The sequence below is a fragment of the Macrotis lagotis genome, chromosome 1, assembly GCF_037893015.1.
Source record: "Macrotis lagotis isolate mMagLag1 chromosome 1, bilby.v1.9.chrom.fasta, whole genome shotgun sequence".
Taxonomy (NCBI): domain Eukaryota; kingdom Metazoa; phylum Chordata; class Mammalia; order Peramelemorphia; family Peramelidae; genus Macrotis; species Macrotis lagotis.
The window spans coordinates 289,550,469-289,566,707 of NC_133658.1; the positions used below are offsets into that span (position 1 = coordinate 289,550,469).

General features: G+C 36.2%; 1 protein-coding gene across 2 annotated transcripts in view; it reads right to left on the minus strand.

Annotated features, from left to right (window-relative positions):
* NUP214 (nucleoporin 214) overlaps nucleotides 1-16,239 on the minus strand; it is a 110,011-nt gene that overhangs the window by 87,999 nt on the left and 5,773 nt on the right. For both annotated transcript variants that reach the window (XM_074210899.1, XM_074210898.1), the window contains exons 7-13: nucleotides 15,815-15,918; nucleotides 10,879-10,985; nucleotides 9,645-9,711; nucleotides 8,484-8,610; nucleotides 6,450-6,611; nucleotides 2,466-2,955; nucleotides 1,689-1,864 (exon numbers count right to left, since the gene is read on the minus strand). In XM_074210899.1, the coding sequence (XP_074067000.1) occupies nucleotides 1,689-1,864; nucleotides 2,466-2,955; nucleotides 6,450-6,611; nucleotides 8,484-8,610; nucleotides 9,645-9,711; nucleotides 10,879-10,985; nucleotides 15,815-15,918 (1,233 nt within the window). The remainder of the gene's footprint in view (nucleotides 1-1,688; nucleotides 1,865-2,465; nucleotides 2,956-6,449; nucleotides 6,612-8,483; nucleotides 8,611-9,644; nucleotides 9,712-10,878; nucleotides 10,986-15,814; nucleotides 15,919-16,239) is intronic.

The window sequence follows — 16,239 nt, forward strand, 5'->3', positions numbered from 1 at the left end:
TCCCTCAAATTGAAGAGGGTGGGATGGGGGGGGATGATAAATAAAAGTGAAAAATACAGTCAGTATAGAAATATTTCTACAGGAAGAGGAAGTAAGGAAAATCCAGCAGCAGAAGATTAAGCTAATATGATAAGCAGTACCAGGACTTCTCTCCCAGGTAAGAAGAGTTAATTCAAAGAAGGCTGGTTTTTTTTTTTTTGCAAGGCAAATGGGGTTTAAGTGGCTTGCCCAAGGCCATACAGCTAGGTAATTATTAAGTGTCAGAGGTTGGATTTGAACCCAGGTACTCCTGACTCCAGGGCCGGTGCTCTATCCATTGCACCACCTAGCTGCTGCAAAGCAAGCTGTTCTTGAGAGAGAATAACCCTCCTTTGGTGAAACCAACCTGATAGAGCTAGGAGAAACTGTAGGTTTACTGAAAATGAAAACTCTTTCTAGTGCTTAAAGTCAAAATGGTAACACAGGAAGAAGCCAAGCCTCTCAAAGTATAAATTTTCTCACCCCATTAAGAATGTAAATGCCCAGGATTCTGCCTGGTAGAGTAGATTCTTAATAAACATTTGTGGATTGACTGATAAAATGAAGTCACTACTTCTTGCACTACCTACTTCATAAGGTTTCTTTGATGAAAGGGTTTGATAAAATATAAAATGCTATATACATTTAAACCACTATTTTAATTCAGGAAATAACTCATGATACCAAATTACAAACAGGAATGGGCAAAGGAAATGCACTAGAAACTGCCTGCATTGCCCTTCAGCTTGGTCTTCCTGGGCTGCCTACTGCTGTCCCTTTCTGTGACAGATTGTTCATGGTTTTGACATCTTCAAAAATCATTCATATATGACTGCTTTGTGCTCAGGTGACAAGTATAATAGTCATTGGAGGCCCATCCTCATATCTGCCCTTTAATGAATCATTTTAGAGTCCACAGGGGACTGAGACAGACACTAAATGCAGATGGTTGACCACTAGGCCTCATTATTTGAATCACCAAGTACACTCAGTTCTGTGAAGAATGATAAGGAGACAAGGAAACCTGCTAATCACAGTATAGGATCCATAACACCATGTAATCTACAGATTCTACTAACTATGAGAATATAAAATACATAATAACTCATTCTAGCTATGAGAGGAGAAAGAAATAACTTTTTCCATTCTCTTAATTCTTACCTAAAAAACTCTGGAAAAAAAAGTACTTTGAGATTTTTTGAGGCAGAATGGTACAGTGGTTAGAGTCAACACTGACTAGGAAGACTTGGGTTCAAGTTCCAAATCTGACATACTCGGGCAAATCTTTTAATCTCTTAGTGATCCTTAGTTAACTCTAAGAGGAGAGTGTTCTTAGACACTTAGATTATATCCCTATTTCTGGATGTAGATGAAAAAAATTTAAATTCTCCTGTGACTTGGAAGACGTTAGTTTTGTAATACAGGATCTCATGCAGTTTTGACTAGAAGAAGAAACATTTGAAGTGCCACCATCTCCATCATTTACAATACACTTTCCCTACAACCACTTGATATATTCACTAGTTTAAATAATTCTCTAAGAATTGTAAATGCTGACCTGCGCTGAGAAGGACATTACTGGGAATTACCAATGAAATTATCAGTCTAGCCTCTATCCCCTTTCCCATTGAAAATCTAATTCCTTTAAAGCTATCTACTTAAAAACATACCTGAAACAGAGGGAGAAACAGACGACTTTGCTGAAACTGAGCTAGATGAAGATGAGAGAGGTGTGGAGTGACTGACAGGGCCAGCAGAAACCGATTTGGAAGCTGAGGAAAATGACAGCACTGAAGAGTTGCTTTGGGAAGTGCTGATGGGAGTAGATGATTCCCCAGTAGGATTCCTGCAAAAAGAGCAAACTATTCCAAGAGTCTATTACAAATATTTCTTTCCCATACCAATAAAAATAACACCCCCAAAAGATAATTAATTATTGACAGAAATATTCCTAATACAAATGCCTTGAATATTGCTTTCAAGGGGTACATGTTGTAAGAAAATGTGAATACTACTGAAAATTCTGTTGATTTGAAAATGAACTATTCAACCCTCCTATCAAATAAATATTTAACAGGAATATGAACTACTAAATTTGCCATAACAGAGAACTACTTTCAGCATCTGTTCAACCTTTGGGGCAAAAGAAAAAGCCTTCCAACCAAGGAGATTCCTTCTTTTGCCTTTTGTCAAAAGAACACTCACTTAATCATGTTCCTACTTATCAAGCATTTATTAAGTGTGAAGGATCCAGAAGTACAGTAAGAGGAAGGCAAAAGAAGTAGAAGACACAGCTCCTCCTCCTAAAGGAATTTAGTCTAATGGGAAGTGCCATATAAATCTGAATACAAGTCCTCTGGATTCTACCTCACTAATCAAAGGAAAATCTCTAAATATTTCTATGTATCACAAAGAAAAATCCAGTTCTCTCAGAAAGTATCACTTACTTTTCATTCAGGTTTACTTTGGCTGCAGGGCTTGTAGGTGGGAATGATGTCTTTGCCCCCATGTGTGAAGTATTAGCCACTGGACTATTTTCCACTGCAGGCTTAAAAGCAGGAGATCCAAAATAGAAGGAAGATGCAGAGGTAGTCATAGGGGCTAGGTTCGGGGCTGAGGCCAAGGGGGCTTTAGAAGGAGGTGTAAAAGAGAAGGTTGGTGCACTAGTTACAGCAGAGCTTAGGGTTGGTTTGGAGCTATCTGAGGAAAAGGAATAAGGAAGGGGATCACCTGACATCAAATTGGATGATTTCAAAGAAGAAGAGCCAAATGGGAAGGTGGCAGCAGGGAGAGTAACTGTAGGCAGAATGAAAGTGGTAGTTGATGTGGCAAGGGATAAGGGTGGGACAGAACCAGGAGCTGGAGTTGGAGCTGGAACTGGTGATGGTTCAAGCTTCAGAGGGGCCTGAGTGGTGGTTGGGGTTGTGGGAGTACTTCCTAGAAGAGGAGATAAAAAATAATTGAAAAGAAGACCATTATCACTTAAACATCAAATATTACAAAATAAAAAGGAAGTATAAGTATACCTAACCACAAATGGGTACAAGGAAAAAGAGATTACATTAGAAGATTAAAGACTTAATAATAAAAATTTTATTAGTTAACTCTAAGGGGAAAGTGTTCTTAGATAATTAGATTATATCCCTGTTTCTGGATGTAGATGAAAAAATTTTCAATTCTCCTCCTGTGACTGAAGAAGTTAGTTTTGTAATACAGGATCTCATGCAAATTTGACTAGAAGAAACATCTGAAGTGCCACCATCTCCAAGTTAGTGCTGCATCATTTACAATACACTTTCCTTGCAACCACCTGATAGATTCATGAATTTAATAATCAACTCTATTCTATGATTGAGAAAACTGAGATTTAGTCAAGAAAAATGATAAAAAAAATGGCTGTAGAGGGAATTTGAACCCAGGGTTCATCATGTTCTGTCACTAGAACTTAAAACATAATATCCTTTGAAGAACACTGACAAAGAAAAATTTTTTAAATGTTTTTTGGTATCAAAAGACTTTATGGGCAACTATGTGTACCTAGAAAATCAAGTGAGAGTTAATACTTCTGAGGAGCCCACTCATACATGCTGATCATTATCAACACAAATTCTCTTAGAAACTTAACATAATTTGAAAACGATACTGCAGTGTGTGTGTGTGTGTGTGTGTGTGTGTGTGTGTGTGTGTGTGTGTACACACATATATGCAGTCCAATATAATTATATAAATGTTCTATAAATGTTCTACTGTCCTCTTTCTGGTGCCTGTCCTAGATGATACATAGTACAATAGTAAAGGTGGGGAAGGATGATGAAAGCTTTAAAAACTAAAAATTTAGTTAAGGACACTCCCTGGATGAAGAGTGTGCTCCCAGCATCTGTTCACTTCTATTTTCTGCTTAAAGTTCTCTCTCCTTTACTAGTCCAAAAATAAAGACCTGGGTGACTTCAAGACTTATGGAAGAACAGTCTTAGTCATCGGGAAAGATCAAGAATGAAAACTGGCATTTACATCAAGTTTTCATATTTCACACACTATTGAATAAGAATTCCCAGTAATTATGTATAAAACAAATACTTTTAAGAAGAGAAGTATGACATTGTACCTATTAGATTGGTTAATGGGATAAAAAAGGAAAATCATAAATATTGGAGGGGACATTGTGCAAATGAGACATTAGTGCACTGTTGGTGGAGTTGTGAATTGATTCAACCAGTCTGTTAGAGCAATTTGGAATTCCAACCAAAGGGCTATAAAATTATGCCTACCCATAGGGCAGCTAGGTGGTGTAGTGGATAAAGCGCCGGCCCTGGAGTCAGGAGTACCTGGGTTCAAATCCGGTCTCAGACACTTAATTACCTAGCTGTGTGGCCTTGGGCAAGCCTACCCTTTAACCTAGTAGGTCTGTATTACAAAAGAGATAATTAACAAAAAGGAAAAGGATCTATTTGTACAAGGATATTTATACTAGGTGGTATTTAGGTTGAAACAAAATGCAATTATGATGGGATGCTATTCTGCTAATAAGAAATAATGAGCAGAACCTGGAAAGACATATGTGAGCTGATGCAAAGTGAAATGTACTGTATACAAAGTAAAAGTAGTATTGTAGGATGATCAGCTGTGAATGACTTAAGTTTTTTTTTCTGGCAATACTGTAACCCAAGACAACTCTGAAGGACTTATGATAAAGAATGTTATCTAGTTTCAGAGGAATAGTTGATGATGTCTGAGGACAGACTGAAGCATACTTTTTTTAAAAATTTATTTTTCTTGGTATTCATTTTTTTTTGGGGGGGTTTATAACATGGTTTATGGAAATGTATTGCATGTCTTCACATTTACAAACTATATCAAGTTGTTTACTTTCTTAAGAAAGTGGAGGAGGCAGGAGGAAGAGAGGATTTGGAATTCAAAGTTTTAAAATGCTAAAAATTGTTTTTACATGTAACCAAGGAATAAAATAATAAATAAATGGGTTTTTTTTAAAGGTTTTTGCAAGGCAAATGGGGTTAAGTGGCTTGCCCAAGGCCACACAGATAGATGATTATTAAGTGTCTGAGACCGGATTTGAACCCAGTTACTCCTGACTCCAGGGCTGGCGCTTTATCCACTACGCCACCTAGCCGCCCCAAATAAATTTTTAAAAGATTTTTTTAAACAAGAAGGTAAACCTGAGCAAGGCTTGTTGCATACAATGGAACTTATCACAATGTGTGTCATCTCAATAATCCTATTAAGGAGGTTTAGGCAAAGAGTCAGTATAGTTCAGTGCTGTCAACCAGTTCAGATTAGTGCACACTTGAGTGCTTCAAGGTTTGCAAAGCACTTTGCTTTCCATAGCTGATCTCATCTGATCCTCCCAAGAACCCTGTGAGGGAGGAGCTATTATTATTTATAGATGAGGAAATGGATTTGAAAAAGGTTAAATGACTTGCTCAGGGTCACGTAACTAATGTGCAATTTAGTTAAGATGACATACAATATACGTACAAGTCTTCCTGACTCCAAGGAAGTTATTACATCATACTGCCTACCAGTGAATGTCTTGATTCAAGAAATTCCATACAAATAAAGGAACCAGGACATTTGTCCCTAGTCATAACTAGGTTACTAGTTTCTTCACTAGTAGCCGAGGCATCTTCATAATGTCATTTAGGAATGTACCAATGGACAAGGTTTAAGAAAAGGCATCCAATAATAACTGACATTTACATTCACTCTAAGACTTGCAAAGTGCTTTTCTCTCCTCTATCTCATTTGCTCCTCATTACAGCTCTGGGAGATAAGCATTGCAGGTACTATTCATATTTTTACAGATGAGAAAATTGAGGACCAAAGAGGTGAAGCACCCTTGATTCCACTGCAGGTGTCAGAGATGGACATTAACACAGGTTCCTTATAACTCCTAAATGCTCTTACCACAGAACCAAAGCATCTCAGAATATCCTCCCTTGCTCAACCCACAATGACTTCGATTCCTCTTGCTAGTCTTATCGATATGAATGACTGACCACAGCACAAGGAGGTAGTATGCCTAAGAGTTTCTGTATCCAGCTCTAGCATATAAATATGAATTGAACCTTAAGATGTGTCCTTGTGGCACAATGCCTGAGCCTAACCTAGAAGATTCTCCCAGATACTGCAGTAACTAATCTTCCTTGACAAGGGTTTGATGTGGCTCTGTATTACAGGAAATTCTGATTGAGGACGAAGTTCTAGAGCAAGTTTCCAATTTCCACAAACAAGGAAGAATTCAGAAGGGAAGAAAGTCTAGAATGCCCTGTCCCATATGAAGATGGAAGTTTGATATGATAAATAAGCATGTCTTGCATTCAATATGTTAAACTCATAACAGAATAACCACAATTTATGTTTCTTTGGCTTCTTCCTACAAATTCCATGTCTACAAAGAATTTGAGAGTGACTACCTGATGATTTGGGCTGTCGTTCTCCTTCTATAGTAAGTTGTTCTGGAGCCTTGATCAGAGACCTGAGACCAGGATTTTGATTGATCATATAAAATGGACAAAGTACACCATCTGTTGAAAGCAACATCAGAACTGGAGCAGGAGGAAGAGTCTTTTCGTCATCTATTAAAGAGAAAGATAAAAAGGAGAGATGTCAGTTGGGGAATACAGAGATACTAGTTGAGACAAGAAATTAGGCAGCAGGTTTCCTACAAAGAGACTAAAATTGCTGGGATTTGAATATTAACTTTAATATTATAATTATATAAAGAAAAAAGTCACAGCTATTAGATAAAAAGCTTCCTGTTGTGGTCTTTATGAAGATGATTTCATTATTCTGACAAAGGTGCTGAACAGAGGGTAGGTTCAGAATGACTCCAGGTATGGAAAAACTATGAATGAATTATCAAAACATTTAAAATTAAAAGGACAAGCATCCTTAAGCAGAACTGCTAGCAGGAAAATGATATTATATGTTAAGTAATGCAGAGGACTGAAAGGCAGGTCAAACAATTTTACATTTATTCACAGTTGAATCCTAAACATGTACTTTTGTCAGTTCAGACTTTTCAAGGGTAATCAAATGAACCAGCTTCTCCTCTGGACCAATCCTGCATGACTGAGGCTTGTATAAAACTGATAATATTGTAGAATTTAATGTGCTTGACTGGAATACACTCTCAAAGTTTAGCACACTAGGAGGCAGATTTCTCTTAATCACAGCATTTGGCCAAGCATCAACATGGTAGGTGGTGTATAGAGCTCCAGACTGATAACATTTGGATTCCATGCTTGAAAAGACACGATTTTCAAATCCATATGGTTAATCCACAATTTTAGTATAAACACAATTGTCTCTTTGAATAGGGCAAAGAAGGGGGAAAGGACATATCGACAATAAAGAATTCATAAGGATATAGGTGACAAAAACAAGAATTTGAAACATCTCTGGCAGTAAAACAAGGATTTTGAAGAAAGCTCTTGAATTTTTCCTGAAATTCTTTCCCTTTCAGTGATTAATAAATGCTTCAATGTTTGAGGTAGATCAGAGCTGTCTCTCTGAATAGTCATTTAGTAATGGTGGTACCACCAAGACAAATTTGATTCTCCTTAACCAGAGGGGAGACTCAAAACTCCTTTTAAATCCTTATTGGGGGCGGCTAGGTGGCGCAGTGGATAGAGCACTGGCCCTGGAGTCAGGAGTACCTGAGTTCAAATCTAGCCTCAGACACTTAATTACCTAGCTGTGTGGCCTTGGGCAAGCCACTTTAATCCCATTTGCCTTGCAAAAAAAAAAAATCCTTATAGGATACAGTGCAGTGAATGAAATGGAAATGGTGTAAGATATTATACAGACATGAGATTTACTTGTTTGAGAACCACTGATATAAAACCTAAAGCAAGTATACCCCAGCAATCCTTCTAAAACTCCATGCCTATTACAACCTGATGATTGACAAATGGGAAATGCTTTAGAGAAAAAGCATGCCATTCCTGTTTCTAATGCTAGAGTTTGGAAGGAGTAGGTCAAACTTTTTTGTGGAAGCCTTCCAGGCAACATATAGTGGTTAGCTACACAAATTCTCAGGAGTTCAGATACCAACCTGACATTAAAATGGTTGGAGCATTCTAATAAGTAATTGGTCCACAGAAAATTATATTGAGCACTATGATTTAAAATAATCAAGAAAATAAAAATAATCAAGGAATGAAAATCCAACTGGTATACCTTGGCATTAACAAAAAATTTAAGTTTCTAGAGAGAAATGATGATTCTTGTTATAATTTCCTGTATCAGTCACAACAATAACTCCCAAATAAGGGTTTCAGGAAACATTACGCCACCAAAATAAATGAAGATTATGTGTAAGTTTAAGGGGGGGAGAAAGTGAAATTTATCTGTAATTAACTTGTTTCTGGAGATATTTTGCTTGAAAAGTCAAACATTCTTTTGAAAGAACTGCACTTCTGAGCTTAAAAGTGAATGTCACTTACTGACAGGTATTTCTACTTGACTGGTATAATCTATAGCAACTCCCACAGGCAGAGAATCATCACTCTTATCAGTAACAGGTAGTTCTGCTCGGCTAGAATCTTCCAGAAGCCAGGATTCCCAGTTAATCTGGAAAGGAAGAATTATTTCAATCCATATTTTGCCTTTTATCTCATTCATGTGGGAATAATTGAAGAATCATTTCTCTTAGATTAATTTGCTATCTAACCATTCTTTCTAACATTTAAAATTCAATCTGGCATTAAAATGGTGAAAACCTAGGGCAGTTTTAGGAATCTAGAGGTTAGAAAATTTCCTTTCTCCTCCTTAAACTGCAGTAATAGTCAAACTATATTACAATAAAATAGATTTACTTTCTTCACCTTAAAATGAATTAGAGAAACACATTTTGTGGAAGTGGCCTAAGTAGTAGAAAAAGTACCTGTTATCAGGGTCTCTTGACTGTCTATCAATAATTGCCTGTATGATCTTGTAAGCTCTTTGGGCTTAGTTCCCTGCCACAATGAATGAATCTTTGACTGCAGGAGATTACATATGGAAAGTGCTTGGTAAACATGAATGTGCCATAAGAATGTTAACTATTTTTCTAAGATCAAACATAAATGACCTATAATTCATTGTATGAACCATCTAAATCATTCCCACTTCCACCTCTACCTTCTCACTCCAACCCCCATGCACAGTGGAAAACATAATCGAGGGTTAACTACTATTTTATGGTAATCCCAACTTTTCATATACAGATGTGTGGGAAGAAATGGGTTTAAGAAAGCTAATGGAAAAAAGTTACTGTGAATAGAAAGAAAGATTAGTTTTCAGTCCCAATTCACACAAAGGAACAAATTGCCCTGCTGATGGTTTTGCTATCTAGTTCACTTCTCTGAACCACAAATGATCCTGAGGGCATACGTGTTTGGTTACCACTAAATCTGATACCCTAGATGTGTTTGCAAGCTGCCTGTTCTTACAACAAATGACCCATTTTGTTTACAGTTCCAGCATGTTATTCAGGTATCTAGATATGAAATAATAAAGTGGTATTGAACTTACATATCCTAACTCTAATCTCTCAATTTTAATTTGCATATTCCTCTAGAAATTTTACTTAGAAAATCACAAATGTCACATGAAAAATAAGGTACCTGATCACTTTGCCGGGCAAGGATGCTGACTTCTGTCGAGGCTGCAGAGGCTGCTAGTACTAGGTCCCTTCAAGAAATAAATCCAAATCATAACAATGTCATAGGTAGAGCGTATAATCTGATTTGAAGTAGTAATATTTATAAAGGAGTTTTACCTTGAATACATCACTATGTCAAAACAGAAAGTTTAATTTCTCTGTTCATTATTTAAAGGGATGTGTGATCTATATAGCTAAAGAACAGCAAGGATTTTACACCAATGTTTCACTTTTGGAGTCAAGAAATATAATCAAAGGGGAAGCTAGGTGGCACAGTGGATAGACCACCAGCCCTAGAGTCAGGAGGACCTGAGTTCAAATCCAGCCCCAGACACATAATAATTACCTAGCTGTGTGACTTTGGACAAGTCATTTTAATCCCTCTGCCTTGCAAAAATAAAAAATAAAAAAAAGAAATATAATCAAATAAGGTCAGCCAATAGCGTCAGGTCTCTTCAAGAGAAAGATGCATCAATATCAAATAATAACAGTATTTTATAAAAATGCACAGACACAACAAAATACAGAAGAGGACTGACTACATTTAGATTCAGGAAGTATCTGGGTTCAAAGACCTGGTTCTCACAAATAAACTTTGTGACACAAGTTAAGAGATTTAATGTCTCTGAGTCTTAACTGCCATAACTATAAAAAAATGGGGCTGATAATCTTTGGATGTCTTATTTCTAAAGACAAATATAAGTACTTAAAATGGTAGACAAAGAAATCAGCTCCTGTTGCTTCTCTGCAAACAGCAAAAAAAGTCTGTAAATATGTCTTTGCTATAAGTTATATGAGAGGAGGGAGGTAAAACTTTTCTTCAGTGCCTACCATATGCTTGCTAGGCACTGGCTAAATAAATGCTTTACAAGCATTATCTCTTTCTGCCATATAAGAAGCACTACTATTAATTTTAAGCTCCAGCTCCACTTGCGCTCAGGGGAGAATGTAGAAATGTTCCTCACATGCCAATTTCTCTATAAACAACCATTGAAACTAAGTTAAAAAATTTTTTTAAACTGCAATTTCATATTACCTGTGGATGACAGGAAGTAGGAGCTGTCACAACTTTCTGTCTAGCCCTAGTTGATGTTTATCACAGTATTTAGCTTCAAAATTACCAAAGAAAAACCTACAAATATTATATTTGACCTGGTAGTGAGAGAAGAAATACCTTTTCTGGGTTCTATACTCACCATTCCTCAATATAATTGAGATAGTAATGATGCTGTCTTTCAGTGCAGCTGCCATAGCAAGGTTCCATAAAATTCACAAATATTTCTGGGTGCTTATCTTCTTTTTTCTATAAACATGCAAAAGGAAAAAGAATGAATAAATGACATACTGCTTTCCTCCAAATATTCCATATATTCTTCAGGGTCCCAAGAAATAATTTCCAATTAACAAAAATAAATGTATTTAAATTTTAAGAAATCATGAAATATGGGGCGGCTAGGTGGCATAGTGGATAGAGCACCGGCCCTGGAGTCAGGAGTACCTGGGTTCAAATCCGGCCTCAGACACTTAATAATTACCTAGCTGTGTGGCCTTGGGCAAGCCACTTAACCCTATTGCCTTGCAAACAAACAAACAAACAAACAAATTTACAGAAAACCTAACAAGAGCTAATTAAGTCAGATAATCCTGAAAGCATTTAAAGATGAAACAGGGACACAACAAAGCAAAAATAGAAAAGATCTGTAAAATTATCACTACCAACTCTCTTCTCCATCAATGATGATGGAACTTCTAATATCACAGCTCCCAACATCCTGCATAAGGAAACAGAAATGGCAATAAAAAAACAAAGTGAAGAACAGTGGGGATTAGACTAAATATACCCAGAGAAAGGCCATGCTGGAATGAGGCAATTTTGATGGCACTAAAGTGATTTGATTCTTAAGATATCAACAAGAAGGGAAAATTCCAAGCACTTAGGAAAAAAATTGCAGTTCTAACCACTGTGTAAAATGGAATTACACAAGAAAAGGTGAAAGATTGCATGTCTACATATTCAAAGAAGTATTTTTTTGTGGTAGTAAAGAAATGGAAATCAAGTGGGTAAGAATAGATCAATGAAATGTGTATATAAATGAAACAACATTACTGTATAGGTAGAATTGATAAACTCAGGAAATTCAAGACCAAAGTATTCAAAATGAGAAGAAAAATATACAGTCAACACAATAACATTACTGAAGAGAACATGGAAAGAAAAGATCTATAAGTAACTGTAATGGCCAATCTTGGTCCCAGATTACAGAAAAGAAAATATATCTTCCTCCCTTTTGGCAAAGAAATGGGGAACCTGCATGGGAAATAGAGGCAGAATGTTGCATCTACTCTACTGATTGTTTTTGCTTAACTATTTTTCTTATAAGGAAAGGTTTAATACTTAAATGGAACATGCAAAGAGTATATATTTAGAAGTGACTGTGATATAACAAGGTATCAGTAAAACTTGTTTTTTAAAACCAGTCTTTAGTTTCACCCCTACCTCTAAAATAAAGGGTTGTCAAGACCCATATGCCTATTTTACTATCCCTAGAAAATTCTGATAAGAATATTCTACACAAGTATTATTAACATCTTTGATAAAGGTAAAAGACAGGAACAGGAAAGTTTTCAGAAAGACATTCTATAGAAGACCACATCTTTACAGTCACACAAATGATTGAGAACAAAAAATAAAAAAATTGTACTGTATTCATTATTATTTTTTTTAGGTTTTTGCAAGGCAAACGGGGTTAAGTGGCTTGCCCAAGGCCACACAGCTAGGTAATTATTAAGTGTCTGAGGCCGGATTTGAACCCAGGTACTCCTGACTCCAGGGCCGGTGCTTTATCCACTACGCCACCTAGCTGCCCCTGTATTCATTATTAAACTATAAAAAAGCACCCAGATTCATTAGAGCAAAATAACTGCCTTCATAGCTCTACTCCAAGATATCTTCCCATCTTTATGGTGAAAATATGAGTGCTTGAAAATTTTGTTTTTATTTGTTTTTCTAATGATTAACATCAAGTAAGGCAAAAACAGTCAACAGAAAGAAATATCACTGTCACAGGGATGTCCAGGACAGAATCCACTTGGAGAGAGGCACAGCAATGTAGAAGATAGAGCATTAGACTCAAAGTTAAGAAGACCTGGGTTTGAATCCTAACTTAACACACTGTGTATGTAGCTCTGGGCATCTATAAAAGGAGGGGGTTGGATTTCTAACATCCCTTTTGGTTCTCAATCTATGATTCTATGGATTCCCTTTGAATAGTAAGGGCAGCTAAGGAACACAGTGGATAGAGTACTGGGCTTGCAATCAGGTAAACTCATCTTCCTGTGTTCCAGCCTCAGACACTTCTTGGCTGTGAGAGTCTGGGCAAATCACAGAACCATCTTTGCCTCAGTTTCCTCATCTGTAAAATGAACTGGAGAAAGAAATGGCAAACCTCTCCAGTATCTTTACCAAGAAAACTCCCAATGGAGTGGTGAACAATCAAACATGACTGAAAAATGACTGAACAAAAAAATAAACAGTAAAGTTTTTCAGGGTGCTCCTGTGCTGGAGACATCAAGATTACTTAAAAGATGTCAGCTTCACTATCCACATCAGAAAAAACAAGGAATTTAAAAAATGTCACTTGTCTAGATTGGAATATGTAGAGAAATGGGTAACCTGTAGAACTAGCTAGTCTATGAGTATGAATCTTGGACAAACACTGGTAATGAAAAATAAATTGAACATAAAAAGAAAGGCTGGGTTGCTTTTGGAAATCATGCAGGGTTTTTAATGTTACCAAGGTTCTTCTGCTGTTCTATTAGAAACCAGGAGGGTTGGGAATTCAGGGAAGCATGGAAGATTTGCATGACCTGATGCTGAGTGAGATGAACAGAAACAGAAAAACATTGTACACCCTAACAGCAAAATAGGGGTGGTGATCAACCTTAATGGACTTGCTCATTCCATCAGTGCAACAATTATGCATAATTTTGGGATATCTGCGATGGAGAACACCTATCTGTTTCCAGAAAAAGAATTGTGGAGTTTGAACAAAGACCAAAGACTATTACCTTTAATTAAAAAAAAAATCATCTTATATAATTTTGCTATCTCTTATACTTTATTTTTTTTCTTAAGGATATAATTTCTCTCTCATCATATTCAACTTAAATCAATGTATACCATGGAAACAAGGTAAAGACTAACAGACTATCTTCTGTGAGGGGTGGGGGAGGGAAGCAAGAATAGGGGAAAAATTGTAAATCTCAAAATAAATAAAATTTTAAAAAAATAATACCAAGGTTCCACTTAAAATAAAGATCCATCTTGTTAAAATAAAGATCCATCTTGTTAACAAAAAATTCTTCCAGTAATGTGTATGGAACTGAACGAAAATTTCCAAAGTCTCAAAATATTGAAAGTTATAAATAAGTCAATGAAAGGGCATGGCAAATAAGAGTAGGCTACAAGACAGAAGCAACATAAAAAATATTCTTGGAGTGAAATATGTCTGGAAAAGGAGGGACAGAAATACAAGAATGAGAGATAAACAAAGGACAACATAGATATACAGTCTATGTACTCTATTTAGGCCCAAAGATCTGTGTAATTAAAAATGGATAATCTCCTCTATTTTATTAAGACTTAATCAGTTATTATGTATTAATGATCAAGTTGCTGTACTAGTTACATTCTTTCAGTATGTGAACTTGAACTCTCCCTGAACTCCTTAAGCTTGCAGCTCTTAGCTCCCTATTTGACCATCCTCAATTCCATTAAGTTCTACACAGGATTCTTCAGTCACAAATTTTAATTCCTATTCTAATCTATCAGAAATCAGTACCTTGCATACCACAAACTCCTTGTTGTCTATCAGATATTACTAACCACTGGACTTTTCAGAGGCTATTAGCCTGCCTTGTATGTAATAAACTGATGTAATTTGTGATTAGTAATCTTGGCACTAATCTATCAGAAATGAGATACATCTCTGTTATGCCAGACTGATGTCATCTTCTATTTTGGGGTTCTTCTGTATGATTATAAAAGAGATGTCTTGGGGCAGCTAGGTGGCACAGTGGATAGAGAACCGACCTGAGAGTGAGGAGTACCTGAGTTCAAATCCGACCTTGGACACTTAATAATTGCCTTGCTGTGTGACCTTGGGCAAATCACTTAACCCCAGTCTTAAATAAATAAAAAAATTAAAAAAAAAATATCTTGACTCTCAGATGCATTCTTGGTCCCTGAGGAGTCTTGGGTTTCATTTGTAATTAGCTTTGTTAATAAATTGATCATCTCACAACTTAGCTCTTCAGTTTACCATTATTTCGATCACAATAGATCTAAAGAGATCATATTTGTAAAATACTTAGCATGGTGCTTAGCACATAGTAGGCCCTATATAAATGCTTATCTCCCCTCCCCTTCTCCCAGTCCTGGTATTTGTAAATCTTCCAGGGAAGATTTACAGTAGGATATGGACAAGAATAGAATCCAATGAAAAGATGTGGATGAGATTTGTGATCTGCACCAATTAAAGAAATACCAATATCAGTGACTTCACAGATTGACTAACAAATCAAAGAATCCCTATGAATAAACAACACTTTGTGCTCTTCATTTATTCTCAAATAAGTATTAAGCCCCAAATATACTTAAGTTCCTAGTAGATTAACTCAAGTGACAAAGGCATATACTCAGAACTTTAGTTAGGCTATTTCTTAAATTAATATAAGAATTTCAATTCATAATCAAATGAATCCAATCAGTTTTAAATAGGGCAACACGAATAAAACATTAATCACTGTTTTAACACAAGCTTGTTCCTTGAACTCATCCTTCACATTTTTATTTTATTTGATGATTACTACACACACACACACACACACACACACACACACACACACACACCCCCCCTATATATGTGTGTGTGTGTCTGTATGAATATGTTGGGGGTTGGGTTTTTTTAAGAGGGGAAGACATAAATGATTGGTACTTGAGACCTAAGTAAAAAAATATAAAATATTCCAAAGAAAAAGAAAAGATGTTAAAACAAAAAATAATTTGTTAAAAGGATACCTAAATTAATGCTATCAAGTTCATAAGTAGGAAATATAAATTAGTAAACATACAGGTAGTACAGTCATCACCACATCTGGGGAGGTTTCCAAGGTCCCATCTGCTGCAGCATACACTATGGAGAAGACATATGTACCAATCCACAGCACATCTAGAACTAGAATGGGAAATAGTATAATGAGTCCATCATTAAAAAAAATAAGATGAAGCAATGATTTGTTCACTGTTCATTCTATTAGATCCTATGAAAATATCATCTAAATATATGAAATCAAGTTACTCTTAACTTTTTAGAACTTGGAGAAAATTTCATTGACTAACAGAAACTGAGAAGCCGAAATCAGGCCAAAATAGTTATTAATTTTTCTGGGGATTTTCTAAGAAAACTGACATGCATCTAAAGACAAATAGAGAGGTAGTTAGGTGGCAAAGCAGATAAAGCACAAGGCCTGCTGACAGGAGGACCTAAGTTCAAATT